The sequence below is a fragment of the Cydia pomonella genome, chromosome 3 (assembly GCF_033807575.1).
Source record: "Cydia pomonella isolate Wapato2018A chromosome 3, ilCydPomo1, whole genome shotgun sequence".
Lineage (NCBI taxonomy): Eukaryota > Metazoa > Arthropoda > Insecta > Lepidoptera > Tortricidae > Cydia > Cydia pomonella.
Genome location: NC_084705.1, coordinates 28,028,562 through 28,051,851, shown reverse-complemented (window position 1 = coordinate 28,051,851; position 23,290 = coordinate 28,028,562). Strand labels below are relative to the sequence as shown.

Here is a 23,290-nt window from a genome sequence, read left to right as displayed (position 1 = left end):
TGACACGATCTGTAATGACCGAAGTCTTCGGGATTTTTTTAAAGTGACTTGACTTTTATTCCATTTCTTATCGACAGATGTGCAGTCAGCTGCAGAGATATTTGACCCCCTGCAGTTATCTCTGCAGCTAACTGTACCTAGGTGTTGGTAGTTCTGTGTATGCAAATACGTGCAGTCACGTCTGAAAATATCGATACAAATAAAATCTCAATAATATGTATACACGACCTTATTGACCATATATTAAGGTGCATACATATTTTTGGCATTTTGTCCTCCGTATCTATATTTTTCAGATGTGACCGTACCTATAGTATACGAGGTGCGGTCCAAAAATTTCTGGCTGGAGAAATTTGGCGGCTTAAAAAAAAATAAAAAATATGTCATCGCGATTGTCATTTATTCTGCTTTTTCGTGTATGGTTTTGGGATTTCTGTTGGTTGTTGTTTTGATTTCACGGCGTTTTAACGATAGTAAGTCGAAGAATTTTCGAAATGTTCAAATTGGAATATCGCTCCGTGATCAAATTCCTGACAAAGGAAGGGGTCAGTCCGACCGATATAAAAAAAAGGTTAGATGCCGTGTACAGGGATACTTCTCCGTCATTTTCCACGGTAAAAGAATGGAGTAAGCAGTTTCGTTTAGGGCGGGAGTCCATTGACGACGAACCTCGCTCCGGCCGGCCTGTGGAAGTACTCACCAAGGACTGTGTCAAATTAGTGGAAGAGGAAGTTCTGAGTGATCGAAGACTTAAGACTAAAGAAATAGCGGCAAGAACCGGGCTTTCGAAAACTTCAGTACTTAGGATTCTTCATGAACATCTTCACATGAATAAAGTTAGTGCTAGGTGGGTACCCAAACTTCTTTCGAGCTTGCAGCGAACTGAGCGAAAAGCGTGTTCTCAAGAAGTTTTAGATGCGTATAGACGTTACGGAAAAAGTTATTTGGAGTCGATTGTTACGGGAGATGAAACCATGGTTTTATACTATGATCCTCTGTCGAAAAGGGAATCGATGGAGTGGCGCCGTCTTGGTGAAAGGCCGCCTAGAAAGGCCAAGGTAACGCAATCCACCAAAAAGATAATGGCAACGGTATTCTGGGATTGTCACGGAATACTAATGATTGATATAAAAGAAAGGAATACCACGGTAAATGGCACTTACTACGCCACCCTTATTGAGCAATTACGAGAGGCAATCAAGCAGAAGCGACGTGGAAAACTCAGTAGAGGTGTTCGGCTTCTCCACGATAATGCTCCCGTTCACACCGCTGCAATTGCCAAAGCTGCTGTAACAAAATGTGGCTTCGAGGAAATTTGCCACCCGCCTTACAGCTCCGACCTGGCCCCAAGCGACTATTATCTGTTCTCGAGACTTAAGGCAGACTTAAGGGGAAGACGATTTTCTTCGGATGATGAAGTGGCTCAAGCTGTTTTCGCCCATTTTGAGGACAAAACTCCAGAGTATTTTTTTAAGGGGATAGAAATGCTTATCACGAGATCTGCAAAGTGCGTTGAAATAGAGGGGGACTATATCGAAAAATAAAAAAGGTTTTGTAAATATATCTACTTGTTTTCTTTGTTAGGCCGGACACTTTTGGACCGCACCTCGTACCTACTTTAGGAATAAAATAAATATATCGGTACCAGAATGTGTTACTCTAGTTATCAATATTTGCAAACCTAAATAACTGAACAATTTTGTAGGATTGTTTGCATTTTAATTTTTTTATAATTTTGTATCTAAACAAATTATATTTCACAGTTTTATTGAAATATAGCACAATTATTAATTTGCTGTCTATGAAATTTGAACAGTTGAACTGCAATTCTGCAAAACAAACATACATTTGTGTTTGATGTGGCAGAATTTAGGTAGATACTTATTTAGTAATAATGTATTATCCAATAACTTTAAAAAAATCTTGTTTCTTTAAGGAAATGGAAATAAAATAGGACAATACAAGGAAAATACCCCACATGTATTAAATAAAATTATCGCAGGAAGTATATTTCTGTTAGGTATTATATATGGAGTTCGTAAAATATATTTCATTTTTTAACGCCTTTTTAGACGAATCTCTGAAATAGTAACAACCTTCTTTTCACACCGTTTTAACAGATTTATTTGTTATTTTGTCTTAAAATTACTAGCTTTGTCGCCTAAATTTTAGAAGAGCGGTAGAAATGGAAATATATAATATTAAATCCGAAATATGATTTCCGCGACAGGGGCTCTGTCAAAATCAACAGTAGGTATCAATATCTGTCAGTCTTTTCTGTACATGATATTTCCGTGGAATATGTATAGTTGTCATTTCAGCTTCGTCGAAGTCTGAGATTAATAACTGTTTAAGTTTAGGTTCTAAGTGACGTTTCGTATCATTTTCAACTAAATAAAAAATTTAGACCGTACCAAATTTCATCTAAATCGGTTCAGTTCAGCGATTATTGATCCCCAATACGAACTTCAACCATCATTTTCGCACCCTAAAGGGATGATTTTTGGAATCAAAACTATCCTATATTCTTTCCCGAGGCTCAAACAATATCTATACCAAATTTCAACAAAATCGGTTCAGCGATTAAAGTGTGAAGGGGAATAAAAAAAAGATATTTTATAAATTTTATATATTTTTACTTCGATATAGTGTTAATGTGATACCATAAATGAATTCGGCATCCCCGATGTATACGAGTATATGATTATGATTAGATAGCAAAAATATTCTTAATACTTAAAATACTGGTGTAAACATCAAGATAAAGTTGAGAGCAACAAATTTACATCAAAAATCTTGGTGGCTCAACTTCTTAAATCAATCCTTGGGTTGGGTAGGATCAATACTGCCAAAGAAAATCTTAGATTCACGAGACGCCGCATTTCATCGGCAGCGTGAAATGGAACAGTCTGCACGCTGCTTTTGAAAATAGAACTACGCGTAAGGTCCAACTTCGGGCATACCTATTAAAACAGATTTTCATATAATATTATTATGCCATCATTTCCAGTTACTTTATTTTATAATAAAAAATCATTCAATTAATGATCCGGTACTCCAGTGCCCCACTGTGATTCATTGTATGACAAACTAAGTAACTAGTCTCCAGCCACTTAATACAAACGCTATTCCCCAGGTGTTCGACTACGACTGGGGTCTGCAGGACGACTTCATGGGATCCTGCCACCTGGACCTTACAGCCCTGGAGCTCGGCCGGACCCAGGACCTGGTCCTGTGTCTGCGGGACCCCAACAAGCCGCAGCATGACATGGGGGAGATCGTGCTTAACGTCACGCTCTGGCCGAAGAGTCAGGAAGACAAAGACCAGGTAAGGTGCAACCTGGACCACAAGACGGATTAGACGCTGCAGGATAAATATATAAGACGTAATTCTGCCAACAGGAACCAACTCACACTAAATCTTCATTCATTTATTTTACTTCATGTCTTAACACTGAGGTTCGAAAAAGTCGAAAAAGTTTTGTTTGTGGGGTTGGTTCCCGTTTGCAAAACTACGTCCAGTTATATTAGTTACCTACTTATTGCCGCTATGGTATTTGAAATCGTCATAGTATGGTCTGTTTGAGTGGCAAGCCTAAATCTAAAAGAGGATGTAAGCTCAAAAAATTGATTTTGATCGCAAATTACTGCACTACCATCCTGTTAAACAACGACCTGAATGATTGGCCAACCGTGACGTAGTTTTAGGCTGACAGTGGTGATTCGGCTAGGTCAGCTCAGCAACTGAGAGATCAATGACGCCATCAGATATAACGGAGCGGTCAAGGTGTTCACAAAGATCTGAACAAAGGCTCTATTATCAAGACGTTAAAGTGCTTGTTCAGATATTTTTGAGCACCTTAGACGCTCTGTAGTTGTACAAAGGCCAATTAACTTAATTAAAAGGCCAATTAGCTTAACTTTTCTGTTATCAGTGGGTATTTCTATTTAAGATTAAACCATAAAAAGTGACATTACGGCCTTCACTTGTGTAATAAACTTTTGTTATGTGCCAATTGCGTGCAACGCTGCCACAGACTATACCAGTTAGTCATCATATTGGCTTGGTTTATTTGCCTGTATACGATGCCAGTCTTTAACGCGCGCCAAGACCAGCGCACGCGTCAGTGGAATTAAAAAGTTAAAGATAACCTTGTTCGGAAAGTAAATAAACAACGCGAGTGATAAAAAACGTGTTTGGATTCCGAACATTTGTGTTAACGGTTTTCTTATGTGCCAGTGCGTTTTTTTTACATTGTTATATTATTATTTCCTTGAGACATCAGGAAGTAAGGTTATTGATAAAAAGTTTTTGCCAATAACTTATGGTGTTTTGTGATTTTTTGTGGTTGTGTAGTGCATTGGTACTTCAGAAGTATTAAATGTAATATGCTACAGTTGTAATTAGAAGACCAACAAGCGTATCAGATAGGGCATTTAGTAACTATCTCGTGTTTGTGCAATGTTTGATATAAAATCTCGCTTAAGTAATGTGACAGGTTGGGACATACGCACTGAGGATATTTTCTAGTTTGACCTGTCTCCCTTTGCATAGATTTATTGCTCTTTACTGCATATAGACTTTGATTGCTTGTGAGTTATCGATGTAGGCATAATAAAACCAAAGTATAGGAGATATTTCTAAGATGCAATTTAATTTAACATGCAAAATTCAAAAAATTCAAAATTCAAAAATTTATTCTGCAAATAGGCCTCAAGGGCTCATTTACAAGTCAATACAACATTTATAATAACATCATATAGTGACATGAAATACATAACAACATTTATAAATACAACAGTCAATACCTGGGTAAACATTACATTATAATAATCTTAAAATAATCTTACGTTATTAATACGTTATTAAATCAACAATGGGTTTATTTATAATATAAACAAATACCACAATGTATCACAAAAACACTTATTTGTTATTTTTCCCGTAAAATAAAGAAATCATATGGGCACACTAGTTTGGCCCGGAATCGGAAAAATCGGTTGTTTTGTTTCTTTTTACGCGATGTGCAGGTATGGTTGTCTCGGTGTAGCCAGGTCAGCGGAAGAGAATTATCGTATTTGAGTGTCAAAATTATCGTACTTAATTATCAATAAGGCATTACTCCAAAAATTTCTTGCAAAATAAGCTTACATGTGTTAGCCATTTATATTTAATTTTGTTAGTAGCTCGATTGATTCCCGACTTACTAATTTGGCGGTATTGATATTTTAATATAAGAGGTAGTTTGACATTTGTCATGATTCATTACGCTGTTGGATTTTGTAAAGTGAAGTTGGGGAAATAAAACTGTGATTCGTATTCGAGTGTTTTTATTGCAAGTTATCATATCAGAAGTTGGAAACGAGTCCAAAACGCCACAGGTAATTGAAATTTTGTTTTTAAATTCATAGATTTATGTGCATGATTTGGCTTTCTTGACGTTATTAATCGAACATTACAAGTAAAACTAAGAGGTAATTGAGAATATTTTCAATAATTCTGGAGATAAAATAGCTTGATAACAAGGTTTACGTTTATTATTAGAATTAGTAAACAATCTGATTAAAATAGCATATTCGTAATCGTAACCGTAATGCTACAAATTAGAATTTATGTTCACTATTAGATATTTGTTGTGGATGATACTTGATAATATTTAAGGAACTGTACAACTAGTTTTACATGTATTTATGTACCCATTATTCTAATTATGATTGTGATAGATAGTGTACTTCGTAATGTTATTATTTTAAAAGTCTTTTATTGATACTTTCTTACCACAAATAACGTGCATAGTTATCAATATAAAAACTAGTGTTTACTTTAGTTAGACACGTGTAAATACTTAAGGTAGTAAGTAAAACAGTTATGCTTGTGAAAATCATTTTAATTTCAGTATGGATGAACTTGATAGAAGAGTTGTACGGACGCCTCCGCTCCCACGTGACAATCCTGAGGGAGGCCAATCGATGACGCTGCAAGTACAACACAGGAATAGCAGGGCTCGCGACCGGGAACTGGAGAGGCGCAGCCGCGCAAGGCGAAGTCGATCCAGACACAGCCGCGGGAGGAGTAGCCGCATCACCTCTGACGGATCGAGAAGCAGCAGGCGCCGCAGCCGGTCACGTTCGCGTCGAAGCCGGTCGCGGATGCGCCTCAGCCCAGCACATGTACACCGGAGTCCTACACGTTCGCGCCGCAGCCGCTCGCGTCGCAGTAGGACGCGCTCGCGCCGCAGCCGCAGCCGCTCGCAGTCGCGCCGGCACCGCCGAAGTCATACAAGGTATGGTGATAATGAATTACTAGGCACTTTGAAAGATTTATTTAAAGCTGTTAGATCAGAGGACAGGTCAGATCATGTTGAAAGATTCCCCGTAATGAATGTGTTGCCTGAATTTGACCCAGCTAATCGTAGTCAAACTATTGACGTATGGCTAAATAAAGTAAATGAGACCGCAAGTATTTACAATTGGACTGAACGACAAGTTATTCATTATGCGTTACCTAAACTAGCCGGTGTTGCTCTAAAGTGGTACCAAGGCTTGACGAGCTTAAAACACACGTGGCTCGAATGGCAAGTTAAATTAAAAACTGCTTTTCCTAGTAAGGAAAATTATGGTTTATTGTTAACGGAAATGCTTGAAAAACGCGCGAAATATGGAGATTCATTAGAAGATTATTATTACGAAAAAGTTATGTTACTTAATAGGTGTCGAATCACAGGTACCGATGCAGTTGACTGTATTTTATTAGGGATAGATGACAGAGCAGTAAAAACCAGCGCCGAAGCAGCGCAATTTACAGAACCGGATAAATTGCTAGTTTATTTACGTAGTCAGAAAAATACCAAACCAAGAGTCTCGTCTCGACAGACCAATGATAGCAAACAAGTTAACAGCCGGGGCCCTAAACCGGATAATAAAGTTGTTAAATGTTTTAATTGTGGTGAGGATGGACATCCTCATTTTAAATGTAAACAGCCAATAAAGAAATGCGAAACTTGTTCTAGAATTGGTCATGTTTCATCGGATTGTAACACTAAAAAGAATTTTGACGCGAAAAACGAGAAAACTGTGTCATGACTAGCCGTATCTAATAGTAAAGATCAAAAATTTTATAAAACTGCATACGTAAACAAAGCAAGTCTTTCGTGCTTTATAGATTTTGGCAGTGAGTGTACGCTTTTGAGATTATCTGATGCAAATAATATTTTTGATGATTGGTCTAAAGATAATTTACCTATTTTAAGAGGTTATCCACATTCAGCAACTCAGACATTAGGTAGAGTTTATACAAATATTATAATTGATTCGGCTGAAGCTACTGTAGAGGTATTCATAGTACCTGATAGCCATTTAAGTACATCTTTATTGATTGGACAATCGTTTACTGAACAGGATCACATAGAAACTTATAAAACCAGTAATAATTTAACTTTTTCAAATACATCGAAGGATTATGAATACAAACCTATATCTTTGATCTCTAAAAACACTATTCTAATAAATAATGTTACTGAGGTAGATTTTTATACTAAGCCAGTTTGCAATGGGTTAATATATTTGGAGTATAGTTTGATATCGCAACCTGAAAGAGAATTTGTAACAATACCGGGTTTAATTACTGTAACAGAGGGGCATGGACGAGTTATGGTTAAAGGTTTATCAGTTAACCCTTTTGAGCTAGTACAGGATAGTGTTATTACTCGTGCGTGTATTGCAAGAGAAGCTCAAGCATATACTGTTAATAGAATAGCTTTGAATTCATCACTTACTGTTAATGAAGAGATAACTTTAGCTAGAATCCAAGTGGGGCAGACATTAAGCGTGCAGGAGATGAATGAACTAGTTAAGTTGTTAAACGAACATCGCAAATGTTTTGCATTTAGTACCAAAGAATTAGGTTGTAGTAACTCTACATCTATGAATATTCAACTTAATGATAAAACCCCGGTAGTATACCGTCCTTATCGCCTGTCTTATGCGGAAAGGGAGGTTGTAAGAGACATGGTTAATGAATTGAAGGAATCAGGGATTGTTAGTGAGTCTACTTCCGATTATGCATCACCAATTATATTGGTAAGGAAAAAGACTGGAGGCTATCGTATGTGCATTGATTATAGAGCTCTCAATAAGAGAACAATAAAGGAACATTACCCTTTGCCCCGAATAGACGATCAATTAGACGGGTTAGCTGGATATTCATACTATACTACATTAGATCTGGCATCTGGTTACTACCAGATACCATTAGCTGAACCTTCGAAACATCTCACGGCTTTTATTACACCAGATGGTCATTATCAATTTAATAGAATGCCTTTTGGTTTAAGCAATGCACCTGCCAATTTTCAACGAACCATAAACAATATTCTAGGTAACGCACGTTTTAAACACGCATTTGCATATATGGATGACATAATAATACCATCTAAAGATGTCAATGACGGCCTGCACAAATTAAAACTTACTTTACAATTATTCCATGATGCTGGTATGACCTTAAATTTAGATAAATGTAATTTCTTTAAAAAAATCGATAGAGTATTTAGGTTTTGAAGTTGATCAAAATGGTATAAGGCCTGGTGAGAAAAAGATTCAAGCAGTAAAAGACTTCCCTCGTCCTACTGATCAGCATAAGGTTAGGCAATTTTTAGGATTAGCCAGTTTCTTTCGGCGATTCGTGAAAAATTTCTCTATTATTGCGAGACCACTAACTCAGCTTTTAAAGAAAGATACTAAATTTACGTGGGGCGAACAGGAGGAAAATGCATTTATTCGGCTTAAAAATGACTTAACGGACAGACCTATTCTTGCCTTTTTCAATCCATCATATGAAATAGAGTTACATACTGATGCGTCTAAGTTTGGAGTGGCCGGAATTTTACTACAAAGAAAAGATAAGTCAAAACCATTCGAAGCTATTGCATATTACAGCCGACAAACGTCTCCCGAAGAAATGCATTTTACTTCTTACGATTTAGAGACCCTAGCTGTAGTCGCGTCTTTACAACGATTTAGGGTTTATCTACTTGGTATCCATTTCACCATCATCACGGATTGCAATTCTTTGAGGGCTACATTTGAAAAAAGGGATGTCATATCTAGGAGTAGCAAGATGGTGGAATGTGATCCAAGAATATGATTTTGCAATTAATTATAAACCTGGAAAATCAATGGCTCACGTAGACGCATTGAGTCGCAACCCAATCAATGAAGTATCCTTTGAAATTAAAAACATTACAGTAGATTGGATAGCCACAGTACAACAAAATGACCCTGAGCTTCAGCGTACAGTTAACGTACTTAAAAATAATGAAACTCCTAATATAATTGAAATATCGAAGAATTTTGTTGTCAAAAGGGGTTTATTATATAGAGTCACTAGTGATGGTAATCGATGGGTTGTGCCTAAAGGTGTCAGATGGCACATCATGAAAAGCAACCATGATGATATAGGTCATTTTAGTTTTGAAAAGACATATGACAAAATTAAAGCCACTTACTGGGTTCCAAAAATGAGAAAATTTATTAAAAAGTATGTAGAATCTTGTTTAGAGTGCGCTCATGCTAAAGTTCCTGTTGCTAAAAAGGCTGGTCAATTACATCCTATACAGAAAATTGCTGTACCCTTTCACACGGTCCACATCGATCATTTAGGGCCGTTTGTCAAAAGTAAACATAAGAATACTCATATTCTGTTAATAATTGATGCGTTTACAAAGTTTATTGTTATTACTCCTGTTAAAAATACGAAGACAGCTAGTAGCATTAAAGCACTAACTGCTTACTTTCATACATTCGGAGTACCCAAAAGAATTATTTCAGATAGGGGTACCTCATTCACGTCACATAAATTTAAGGAATTTTTAAATGATTTAGGAGTTAAGCATATACTTAATGCTGTGTGTACCCCGAGAGCCAATGGACAGGTAGAGAGGTACAACAGGACCTTATTAGCTGCATTGACGGCATGTAACATAGGAAAATCCGAGCGAGTATGGGATGATAGCATATCAAAAATTCAATGGGGTATAAATAATACTTTGAATAAAGGGATTGGTAAGACACCTGCACAAGCTTTATTCGGTACGGAATTATCCGGTATGTCTGATGCGTTATTGCGGTTAGGAGTCGCTTTAGATGAAGATAGCATAGATAGAGATACTGTTAGAAACGAAATGACAGAACACATAGAAGTTGATCAGAAGAAGCAAAAGGATAGGTATGATAGGAAAAGAAAACATGTTGAATATAAAGTTGGTGATTTAGTGAGGATTGAGAGAGAAGTACAGTCTACAGGTCAAAGTAGGAAATTAATTCCAAAATTAAGAGGTCCATACCGCATAACTCGTGTGTTAGGATATGACAGATATGAAGTTGAAGATACGCCACTGTCCAGAAAGGGAAGTAGGCCATTTAAGAGCATATTTGCTGTGGATAAAATTCATCCCTGGCTAGTATTTGAAAGATCTGACTGTCAAAGTGAGAATGAAAATAAAGCTAGTGAAGATTATCTTGAGGTAGAATCTGAAATGTCGGAATGATTTGAGAAAGTGATAATTAATTTGTATTAAAATATGATATTGATACTATAAGTTTGATTAAATTGAATCAGGTACTGAAACAGGTATGAGGTTTTAGTACAAAATAATATATATATGTGTATGTGGAAGATATGAAGGAGGCTTCCATGTACAACATTTGATTTACATGCTAAAACAGGCAGGAGGTTTTAGTATTGAATAGGCGATGACTTGAGAATACATGGAAAATATGAAGGAGGTTTCCATGTGTTTAATTACTTTAAGGTACTAGAAATATGTATGAGGTTCTAGTATTCTTCCAAACTATAATATTGAAGATATGTATGAGGCTTCAATATTGAAATGAAATGTTGTTGATTATACATTTAAGCAGTTTATAAATACGAACGAGTTAATATATTGAAACAAAGGATGTATTTGTATAATGATAATATTTACATAGATTAGTAATAATAGCAATTTATATTTAAGTTGTTTTATGTAATAAAGTATCAGTAAAAATGAATAATAAAGTAAATTTTGTTTAATAAATTTATGGTAATATCAAGTAAAATAGAGCTGAGAGATAATATGTTTCTTAATAATAATGATGTATTGACATTAAATTCATAATAACGTATATATTAATTAATTGGCCATGTTATTATGTTTTGTATTACTTAAAATTCAAAATTATTTTGTATGTTTAATTTTAATTCCCGGGGCGGGAATTGATTCAGGACGGCCGAATGTTAGCCATTTATATTTAATTTTGTTAGTAGCTCGATTGATTCCCGACTTACTAATTTGGCGGTATTGATATTTTAATATAAGAGGTAGTTTGACATTTGTCATGATTCATTACGCTGTTGGATTTTGTAAAGTGAAGTTGGGGAAATAAAACTGTGATTCGTATTCGAGTGTTTTTATTGCAAGTTATCACATGTCCTATGTATAATCAAACAAAAACGCAATTTTCGTCTAAATTGCGCAAAAAACAGTTTTATATTTGTGTATTGTTGTGATAGATCCAAACGATTTACAGGAAATTTCGATATTTTTGACGCAAACCAAGAAGCCGAACACCCAAAAGGTGCTAATTATAGCCTATTTCGCAAGAAAAGTGTCAAACTTTGCTTCAAAAACTAGACTTTTTTGCTGGCATCGTTTAAGGGCTGAAATTATCGTACTTCTGCGTACGATAATGCTCTTTGGAACGTACAACTTACCGGAGCCCAAATTATCGTACGTGTACAACAATTATCGTACGCCTGGCAACACTGAGTTGTCTTCAAAAGAGATATATCTTCCTATCTCTTTCTCACGTGATCCCAATCGATAGGTAGGTACATTCCAGGACATTACAGCTACTTTACATGCTTAGTATAGATACATTTTAAATAGACCTTGTATAAGCATGAAACTTTTGATGGTTTCGTTTATCTATTCTAAAAATATGCATTAAGGCGCCCACTGATTACCAGTTCGCCGGACGATATCGGCCTGTCAGTTATCCGCAAAAGCTGACAAACGCGAATAACTGACAGCCCTTTTAGACTAACTATGCCCGCGCCTCCTGCTCGGAATTCTGTGTCATCCCCTCCCTACCTTAGCGGGTGATTTCATCAAAATCGCCTGATGGTAAGCGAACCGTCGCCCATGGACACCTGCAACACCAGAGGGGTGGTGTGTTGCCTAATCAAGAGGGAAATGCCAGTTTAACCGAGTTTACTCAATCTTCCATTACAAAGAGTAAGTGAAAGAAGAGCTATTTCTGAACACTATTGGAAACACATGCAGAAAAATGATTGGACATTTAATACGACACGACATAGAACGCAAGCGAGGTAAAGGAAAAAAATAAATAAACCAAACGAAAGAAAAAGTAGGGGTCATGTCGTATCAAAAAGTCAAAGAGTAAGCGCAAGATAGGAATAGCTGGAAGGTTCTCCACCGAAAAGTTCATCATGACTCAATCTTCTAGATATGTATTGGATACGATGAGGCAATACAGTACAAATGCAAAATATATACCATGTAGCACCTCTGGAGTTGCAGGCGTCCATAGACTGCGGTGACTGCTTACCATCAGGCGGGCCGTATGCTTGTTTTCTCAAACGGCTAAGAATTTGGCACTTACGACACACGTTTAAGAAAACGGCCTAAACACACATTATGGTAATTTACCTAGCATTAGCGACCACGAAATGAGTCGCTAATCAAATTGGCTCACGAACAGTGGCTGATGCAGTTTTGTTTATAACATGCTTTTATGAGTAATTAAAGTAGGTAATTTATCATAATTATGACTACTATTTTGGTCATACACATTTTATAATATCCTTAAATTGTTCGCGTCCTGCAGACATCGAAAAGTTAAGGGAACCTAAAGATAATTTCTACAATGCTCCTTTACAGGCGGAATACATTTTTATAGTACTTGAGACTCAAATAAGTGAAACGGGATATATATGTACCAGAGTAGTAAACTTTTATTGTTATGTCCACCGAAGTGACCTTTTTGGGGTTCTGTACCCAAAGGGTCAAACGGGACCCTATTACTGAGACTCGGCTGTCCGTCGTCCGTCCGTCCGTCGGTCCTTCTGTCACCAGACTGTATCTCATGAACCGTGATAACATAGATTAGTATATATGTTTTTTAGCTATTAGTTGAAATTTCTACAGATTATATATTTCTGTTGCCGCTATTACAACAAATAATAAAAACAGATTAAAATAAACATTTAAGGGGGCTCCCATACAAAAAAGTGATGTTTAGATAATGGAACGGAACCCTTAGTGCGCGAGTCCGACTCGTACTTGGCTGTTTTTTTTTCTGAAATGTGTTTGACCCATATTTATGGAAAAACAATGTAAGTATATAGTAAAATGTCGTGTCTAAGTGTAATGTCTTAAGCAATTAGCGTCCCACTCGTAGGTCACGCTCATAATACACGAGCCATTGCTAGGGTTGCCATAATTATTCGGAACTAATACGGGATAAAATGGGATATGTGAGGAAACAAGGTGGTTAAACAGAGATGATTATGACCATTCATATTAGGTATTCTGCGTATTCTGCAGTGGTAATGATATACGGGACAAAAACGGGACGGGAAAAAATACGGGACGCGATATTTAAATATGGTGGCAGTCCCGTGTATACGAGACGCATGGCAACCCTAGCCATTGCAGGTAGATATTTAAGAAAATAGCAAATCAGGTATCAAATTCTCTAAAATATTTACGTCACTCGTGCATTATATGTGTCAAATGTACGTATTGCATTAATTGCATACTTGACAACACACATAATTAACCTTTGATACCTATAAAATAGATCTGCACGGCTACCGCGAGTTGTTTACGTTAGCGTTGGGTGAACTCGATTGCATTTCCTCTACCGCACTAACACATCAGTGCGAGCGAGATGGACTGCGATCGAGTTTACGCAGTCGGTAACGTAAACGTCAAGTGTCAACTCATGGTACGGCTACTAATGCCATTGCAATATTTTAAGTAGTTGGTTAAATGTGTCGATGATAGCATAAGTACCTACATTAAACAAGTCCAACCGTCTTCAATGAATTGGTAATTACACAGATTAAAATAACAAGTTCCCGCTTCTAGCGTGTGTGCATAAGTAGTAGACCTCTCTGAAGCTTTAGGTATTTAAATAAAAGTAAAAAAAAATCTACCCTCAAATGGCTCCTCAAGCCTTAAGTTGAGGGTAGATGAAAACATTACATGATCAAATATTGTAGGTTAAAGTTGGGTCATTCAGTGACAGATCCAGGCGGTTTTGTATTTGGTTGGTTAACCAATAAATTATAACTACCCGAAAATGTATAAATTGTCTGTTTACTTGTATTTAAATACCTAAAGATACAGAGTATACGAGTAGGTAGATGCGGATTAGTGTTAAATCAGAAAATTGGGAGTTATATCTCTTAACTTCGGGTATGTTCACAACCGATACATGAACATATTTTCTGTGTACATGTACAACCCATTTTTATCCAGAAAGTACCTAGATTAGATGTAAGTCCAGAGAAAACTTTGTTATTTCGAATAAGCTTAGAGGTTTCCGTTGAAAAGTTTAATTACCATTAAAATTAAACTATCATTAGACAAAACAATAGAGGAGACATTCGATTTAGTTTGATGTAGCAAGATCATTAAATAATATTTTTTTTACCAACAAAATTACGACTCTTAGTCCTGTTTCTTTCTAACCCCAGACGCAAAAAGAGGGGTGTTATGTTGTTGATGTTAGACGGCAATGTCTGTCTGTCTGTGGCATCGTAGCTCTAGAATGGATGGACCGATATCGATGTGCTTTTTTTCGTCAAATGAAAGCAAGTTTCCTCCAGCAGTTTGAAGAGTACCTGTCAGCTGTTTTCCAAAATGACGTATCTACTATGTAGCATGAGCATATGTATAAAATATGTAAGTAATATAAGCAAAAAAAAAATGTTTTGGTCAAAATAACAGCAAGTTTGCAAATTGAATATACTTATTAGGTAGTCTTTAGTTTTAGATATACTTACCTACTGAATAACTTTCATTATAATAATTATGCGTGCGAGTTTTGCGATATGGAAACATCGACGTCTGATCAGCCGAAATGATCAGGGTTGATCGGAGATTAAAAATCATACAGTAAGACGTACCTAATCACTTTCAAGTTTCGATGTAAGTATTCCAAAATCACACATAATTTCCATTATAATCAAATGAATGATTTAAACTTTAATGATTTTTACACCGCGACCCTCGGAGTCTTTATCCGAGACCACGGGGACAATGCCGTCCTCGAAACGTCGGAGGTAATTTTAAAACTTAATTATACGCAATTAATTCCCGTTGTATAATTAATAATTATCAAAAGGTATATTTCCTTTGCGCTACGACATGGGATTCTTCATGAAGCGGGTATTTAGGGTTCTCAAGAGTCGGCAACGCTTAAGTGGCCCTTGTGATGTTGATTTTGTCCATGGGCGACGATGACCGCTTCCCATCAAACGGCTCCTCTGCTCGTTTGCTGACTATCACATAAAAAAAGAGAGATTCGGAATTACCCAAATACCTATACCTTATGATTTATTGGCATATGACATCGCAGAGTATAGCTAAAAACCAGAAAAAAGGTACAAATAGAATTAGGTACTTAAGTTACCTACCTATATGAGTTAATTACACGCATCTGTAAAGGGTTATCTCTTTACCTATAGTTAAGTACTTCAGAGTTAAACTACGCTCCAGTGCACAAACATCCCGTTATACAGATAAGGTATGGTTGTAGTCTTATTTACAGTGACTAACATTGGCTCTAAAGTGCTTTAGGTCAGCTATTCTTCTTCCTCGCGTTGTCCCGGCATTTTGCCACGGCTCATGGGAACCTGGGTTCCGCTTGGCAACTAATGCCGAGAATTGGCGTAGGCACTAGTTTTTGAAAGCTACTGTGCCATCTGACCTTCCAATCCCGAGGGTAAACTCTTATTGGGATTAGTCCGGTTTCCTCGCGATGTTTTCCGTCACCGAAATGCGACTGGTAAATATAAAATGATATTTCGTACGTAAGTTCCGAAATACTCATTGGTACGAGCCGGGGTTTGAACCCGCGACCTCCGGATTGCAAGTCGCACGCTATGGCTACTAGGGCTAGCGGTTCCTTTTAGATCTAGTACCATACCTGATTATTATTGACTCAAAACGGGACTTAATGGCGTAAAATTAAGGTTTAAATACCTCCGACGTTTCGAGGACGGCGTTGTCCCCGTGGTCTCGGAATCTTCTCTCTCTTTCTTTCTCTGTCGGAGTCTGCAAATTTTGAAGACAACTTACATAGTTACAAACATTGCAAGAAGATTAAATAAGAGCTTGTTAAACTAGAATAGTCAGCCTTAATTTTTAATAGTTTAAATTCGTTCTACTTTGACATGAGTTTGACAAAACCATAGTATGGCGTGTGACGTATGATTGACAACTATTGTATCTGACATAGAACATCTCATATTTGCTACGGTTGTACAATTTACATATGTCATATATGAACCCGGATTAACTGAGTTTTAGATAATACTTAGCTGACGTAAGATGACGGACACTTAGACAGTGACGTCATGATGTTTACCCGGTAAACAAAAGATGTCATAGTTTATAAAAGTGATCTATGAAGATTATTGATAAAGGTATCCGCTTATTCGGTTGCCTACGTAGTGTCTCTCTCTCTCCGCCTAGCCTTATCCCATCATTTGGGGTCGGCTCTCCTAGTCCTTCTTCGCCAGGACGCTCTGTCCTGGGTTGTCCTAGATGTGACGTTTGCATCGTTCATGTCCCTTTCTATAGTAGCTATCCATGTTTGGAGGGGTCTTCCTCTTCCTCTCTTTGGCGCCGGAAACATTTCGAGTACTTGACGGGTCATGTGTTCTACGTAGTGTACGTATCTAATTAATATGAAATAAGTACCTACCTGTGGCTTCCATCAGAGGGTCCTCGTGCACATGAAACATAAGGACCCTTCTCTAATAGAAAACCACATATATAGTCATAAAGTTTAGTCTAATCGATCATCTTATCTGACAGTTAATCAAAAAATAGGTATTACCAAAACTTCAAACTTAATTGGGAATTTCTTAGATCAGGTTTTGTGAAATAGAAACAAAAATATATCCGCTACCAACTTCATTTTCAACAATCGGTACACGAACGTGTCGATTGTTTTATTTTTCAACTCTGACTACAGGTGTGTTAGTTTCCATATGAATATGGACTTAGTCCCTCGTGGATTCCGGACACGCTACCTTACAATTACAACAGTCGATTGCATACTAAAGGTTACATTCGGATAGCAACTGCATTCAAGGGACCTTCTACAAAAAGGTCTACTTTGTCGGGGACGTGACGCGTATACGTATGGTACCTTAAGGGGAAAGCGGAGTACCCGCGCTAAATCACCTATTTATACAAACATAGTCCTCATTTTCCTCTCTGGATATTAACATATTAGGTATTTAAAATATTTTTCCTTAATGTTTTGTACATCAATAATGATTACGTCTGATTTTTTTTCAAATATTTAATTATTATAATAGTTAGAAACATGAATAAATTTGTGAAATCTGTTTTTCGCTCCTAGTTTTTAAAAAAGTCAACCGTAGCATAGATTATAGCCCTTATGGCAAGCGACTAAAGTGAGTTTTACCGGTCGCGGTCACATATTTTTAGGCAACCATTAAGTTCACGTTAAACTTTTCAGTGCTCTTTCTGATGCTAGTGTCAACAAAGAAGAATAAAATAATAGATGCTAAGAATAATATTTACCTACAGCTCTAGTTCGCAGACAAGTTTTGAGAAAACGTGAAATTGACAGATTGTTTTATTTTTGCGAAAATCGTAAAAACAGCAAAGTGGTACCAGTTATTCCGAAGGATGAGTACTGTAAGCACTTAGCTTAAATGCAATAAATATATTTTAAATTTTGCTGAATTACATACCTTATTTTCTAACAGTACGGTTCACTATTGAATAATTCAAGTGTTGGAACATTTACGTGGAATTCCGAAACTAGGTGCTATCGATTGATGAATTGTTATAGTTTTCTAAACATTCCAGAAATACGCGTTCGTAGTAAACCGCCATATGATTATACTCACCAAGCCATCTTTGAGAAGGAGCAATTGCAGGTTAAATTCATGAAAAAAACACGTTTCAGGAATTTTAAAGAATTACCCTTCCGTAAATGGTGAGAGTAACCACCATAAGTAATTTTTGGGTCATTGACGGTACCTTGGTAACCTCAGATTTACATTTATATCTGTGTTGGTAACTTTGGTCTGTGGCAGTACCAGAGTACAGTACAAGACCTTCCATTAGCCGGTTCCACTACGAAAATTCTGAGGTTCGGCAGTTTTAACAAATCAGGGTAAGTATATCTTTCGTATGCTTTCATAAAAAAAAGCAAACTGTTTTTTATTTGAGTCATATCAATTCATGTCCATATACATACATTTGTTGTTCGGAATCCCGCGGTGTGGCACCGTCCATGCCGATCACTTTTTATAACACATGAAATTGTCAACATCATCGAATGAACATACACAATAAAGCGAGAGGACGCATACCAACATTCCTTTTCTTATTCTTTTTTGTTTATGTCACACTTCTCGATTTGGAAACACCGTGTCTTAAGAATGTGCTAAGTTTGCAAGCTCCCTGAACTGACTGTTATGAGTAGGTACGCAAAGCACGCTTGCTTTAAGTAAGTACATCGCTATGTACTTACTGTGCTGCATTACGCATGCGGTGTGTTTCAGCATTTAACGCCTCTAGCTGATCTAAGAACATAATGTTATATTCATGCGAAATAAAAGCGAAAACTATGAGACTGATTGATTATGTCTATGCATGCAAAACTTCCTGCAGAGTTAGTGAATAATACCGTACGTACCTACTCGTATTATTTGTATTCAAATTAAATAATAATCATGAATAAATAACAACTTAAGGTGAATTTTGTGCAATAATTTCATTACGAACTGTATTTTAACGGTGTGGTGCGTTCGTTTGTAAATAGGGCTTCCCATTGGTACTCGAATGGAATATGACCACAAGATTATTCTAGAATAATTTCGTTTTTAATATGTATATATGGTATTCATTATTCCCTAGTCTGTTTTTATATTTCCTAGTCTTTTTAAGTTTATTTTATTTTTTAAGTTTTACTAATACTTATATGGACACATGTCTGAAATAAACAATTTTTTTTTTTTTTTTTTTTTTATTATTCCAATTAGTTTTCAATGTATGTATTGTATATAAGTAATAATCATCGTTAGCTAAAAGTGTCAATCGATACCATATTGAATGAATACCATCACTATGTAGGTATTGTAGGTAGTAGTTAAGAAATAATAGCACATTTATTGTTTACCTACTCTACGCTTGTTGGTCTTCTGTTATATAAAACTATAGCCACCTATTTACATAGCACTCAATGCCGACCAGACAATGACCTACCAGGATTAAAACAATGTAAAAGAATCTCAACATTCACAGTGAAAAATAATTGAAACAATGCATGCTGTGCGTCCCGCTAAACATTCTACATAATTCATTGAATCTTCAAATACTGTGCCTAAAGTTTAATTAAAAATGGAGAAAGAAAACCAAATAGACCGCCTGAGAAATCGCCTCATCAGAATCCAAGAGAAGATACAAAACAAAGTAGAAGATATCCAGGACCGAGTACACAATAAAATAGAACAATCGAAACTACCACGATTTGTTTCTCACATATCGAGTGAAAAGAGCTCACTCGATGGAGATCGAAGTTCAAGAGAAGATGATGCTAGTTCCATCGATAAAATATCTATAAGTTCCAACGAGAGAGAAAAATCGATACCTCGTTTTATAGTTGATCAAGCTGATGAATGTGTTGATCCAACAGAAATGGAACCAATCAAAGCGTGTGAAGGCTTTATAAGGATGGAAAAAAATAATGTTCTGTTCACAAGGAGAAGCATATCGGCGACTAACTTGGCGTTCGACAGTGACGAATGTGAAGGATCTAGTGACTCCTGTGCTTCCTGCGACCGTTTTGAAGATGCCAGGTAAGAATTTATAATCATCTATTTCATTCACGTTATTAAATGGGAGCATAGTATAAGTAAGCTTAGAGTATTCTTTCCAAATATAGACAAAACCCATTAATAATAAGTTTCAAGCGCGAGCTTAGCAAAAACTAATTTATGTTAAGATTTAAGATTAAGAAGTAATAGGTTTTAAGCAAGTTTAAAACTTATTAATCATAAGTTTAACCATACGTTCCATACTACTAACAATACTAACATAATATTATGAAGTAATGAAATCCATGTATGTACTCTAAGCTTACTTATTTTTCTATGATGGCAAAAGTTATCACAGTTTGAGGAATATAAAGAGTGTTTCACGCTACACGATGTCATTTGCCTATTGACAGTATTGACCAGACATATGACAATACTTGAGTAGTTCATTTTATTTAACAAATTATAATTTGCGGTACCGGCCTGGGTTTGGCCGGGTTTGTCATGAGTCATCTTGGTATTCTCTGTTTGTATTATTGAGTCGTATCGTAGCTAACAAAGTTTATGGTATGCAATGCATCGTTAAAAAACTCGTTAGCTTTATTTGGTGAGCCGGTTTACGATAACACATGTTGCTTTTGGGATGGCAATGGATATTGATTGATGGGAATCATATTGTAAATATTACACCGTACATTTTGTTTAGCTATCGATTAATTGAAAAATATATGGACATAATATAGAAAGGAGGTTACTTCGCAGGATCATAGGTATTGATATAATTAAAAATATTTTGACACAGTTTGATGTATATTACCACAACTAACGAGTTTATTACAAGCTTTTATTTACTTTCACCTGACCGTTGTCTGTTTGTAATCAAATCTTGCAAGTTAAATTTGACCCACTTCCCGGTTTCCGATGAAGCTGAAAATTTGCATACATATGTAAGTCGGGTGACAATGCAATATTATGGTACCATCGAGATGATCTGATGATGGAGACAGGAGGTGGCCATATCTGGAATTGTCACGATGAGTATTAGTTACTTGTGGAAAGAAAAGTACAGTCAGCGATAAAAGCTTGTACCAAAAAGGAAATTTTTGCCAAAAACTTATTTTATTTCGATTTGTTTATTATTTTAAGAGCATTTGAAAGTGTGCATGGAATTCTATTTTCGCTCCTAACTCTTATAATGACCAAAAATTCGAAAACAGTGAAATGAAGGATCATACCCATGGTCAATACATCAAATTGTGTAAACATACTTTCTCTAATGTTATTATCCAGAGAGGAAAATGGGGACTAACTTTGTATGGAGAAGCTCGTTCCCTCGTAAATGACGAACTAGCTGTATCGTAGTAGATACAGCTAGTTGGTCTATACCACGCACAAAAACCGGGATTTGGTGACCGAGACAGCGGGAAAACCTCGCGCGAGAGCGTGTAGGGCATGCTGACGCGAAATATACCTCAAAAAAGTTCTTATTTCATGCAGGTGTGCTGAAGGACAAAGGCCTATTTTGTTCCCGCGGGAGTTATGGATTGTGAAAAAAAAACTATAATTCCCTAGTGAGTCAATCGTGGCTGAATGCCGAAAAGGTCTGTGCCTTCGATGCCTCACCTGCCAAGAAATTACAAAATGGCGGATGTTACCGTATTTAAGAATTATTTCGCTTAAAATTTAGTTTCTTCTTGCCAAGTGTGATGAAAAACATTGTGTGTAACTCTGGGGGTAAGAATATTGCAAACTCGGGTCTTTAATCCCCAGAGATGTGACTTATTTGAAATACTTGTATTTAAAATGCAAATACAAAATGCTAAATACCTATTTTGTATTTTGTATTTAAATACCTTTTAAAGAAAACTATTTTGTATTTTATTTCAAATAGTTTTTGGGACCTATTTTCTATTTTCAAAATACAAAATACTTTTTATTAGGTAAAGTAAGTAGGAGTTACAGTCTCTTCTGACGTTACAATCCTTGCAACTCTCTCATTCTTTTATGGCGACCGGTCTGGCCTAGTGGGTAGTGACCCTGCCTATGAAGTCGATGGTCCCGGGTTCAAATCCTGGTAAGGGCATTAATTTGTGTGATGAACACAGATATTTGTTCCTGAATAATGTGTTTTCTGTTTTTTTTTTTTTTTAGTTTATTTATTCACTATGAATTTTTTGAAACAGGGTTTAACACAATAAGCCACTATTGAAAACCTCTAGGGTTACACACACTATTTTTAAAGAATAAAGAAAGCTTTTCCAACTTGTAAATTCCGAGCAATACCTACTAAATTTTCAATTCAGACTAGGTATTCACTATTTAAGAGTACCTTTTATCGCAAAGTATTTGTATTTTAAAAAAGCATTTTGAAAATACCTATTTTGTATTTAGTATTTGAAATACAAATTTGAAAACTATTTTGTATTTTGCATTTGAAATAGTATATCAAGGAAGTATTTGTATTTTGTATTTAAATACTTTTTATAAACTATTTTTCACATCTCTGTTAATCCCCTCGTATCCATAATTTCTCTTACCCCCCTCGTTGCACAATGTACTATTCTCAGTCATAAATAGAATCTTATTGTAAAATTTCTACATGTCTTTGTACACAATGTTGACGAAGGATTTATATCCTCAGACCAGGACCCCGCCCGCGCTCCGGAAGCCTGCCGGGCGCACCCCGGGAACTACAGAACCATCTGGATATTCCACCCGCCTTCAGCACCTGCACGGAGCTGATCGAGAGGCTCGGCAACCGGTTCCCTCGGCTGAAGGAAAAAGGCGATAGGCTGCATAGGGTACTGCGGATTGTGGGCGTGGGTGTAATTAACATGCATGGATGTTGTGGATTATCTTTCTGCATTTGAAGACCTGGAATATTACGGGTCGTCTCTAGGTTAACTGAGGACCAGGACATCTGATTGGGGTTCCCGTGAGGTGTTGGAAATAGCGAAAACTTCCAGCAACCCTTTCCGTTGAGAGATGATGGAGGTGCTTCTTCCGCCTTATTATGCTAGTTTAAATTTTAAATATTTGAGGCTAACTAAGGAGTCAGCGGTTAGTGCAGCGAGGTTTATTGGTAGTACCTACTAACACGCATGGCCCATCCAGTATGTACAGTACTAACATGCAGCGTGGATAGGTAAATATGTTTTAAGGAACCATTATTCCATACTGCTAAATTGACGG

The 23,290-nt window shown here is 36.5% G+C and overlaps 1 protein-coding gene and 1 long non-coding RNA gene across 15 annotated transcripts in view; one reads left to right on the top strand and one right to left on the bottom strand.

Annotated features, from left to right (window-relative positions):
• The window catches only part of LOC133516485 (uncharacterized), a 469,629-nt gene that overhangs the window by 268,552 nt on the left and 177,787 nt on the right, over positions 1-23,290 (bottom strand). The gene's annotated exons all lie outside the window — the stretch shown is intronic.
• Positions 1-23,290, top strand: part of LOC133516471 (multiple C2 and transmembrane domain-containing protein) — a 225,741-nt gene that overhangs the window by 185,897 nt on the left and 16,554 nt on the right. For 4 of the 13 annotated variants that reach the window (XM_061849432.1, XM_061849433.1, XM_061849431.1 and 1 more), the window contains one exon: positions 3,137-3,328. In XM_061849432.1, coding sequence (XP_061705416.1) covers positions 3,137-3,328 — 192 coding nt within the window. Of the gene's footprint in view, positions 1-3,136; positions 3,329-3,904; positions 4,385-4,413; positions 4,441-19,518; positions 20,141-22,739; positions 22,900-23,290 lie in introns of those variants that run through there. The other 9 variants (XM_061849444.1, XM_061849435.1, XM_061849443.1 and 6 more) reach the window with 8 other exon arrangements.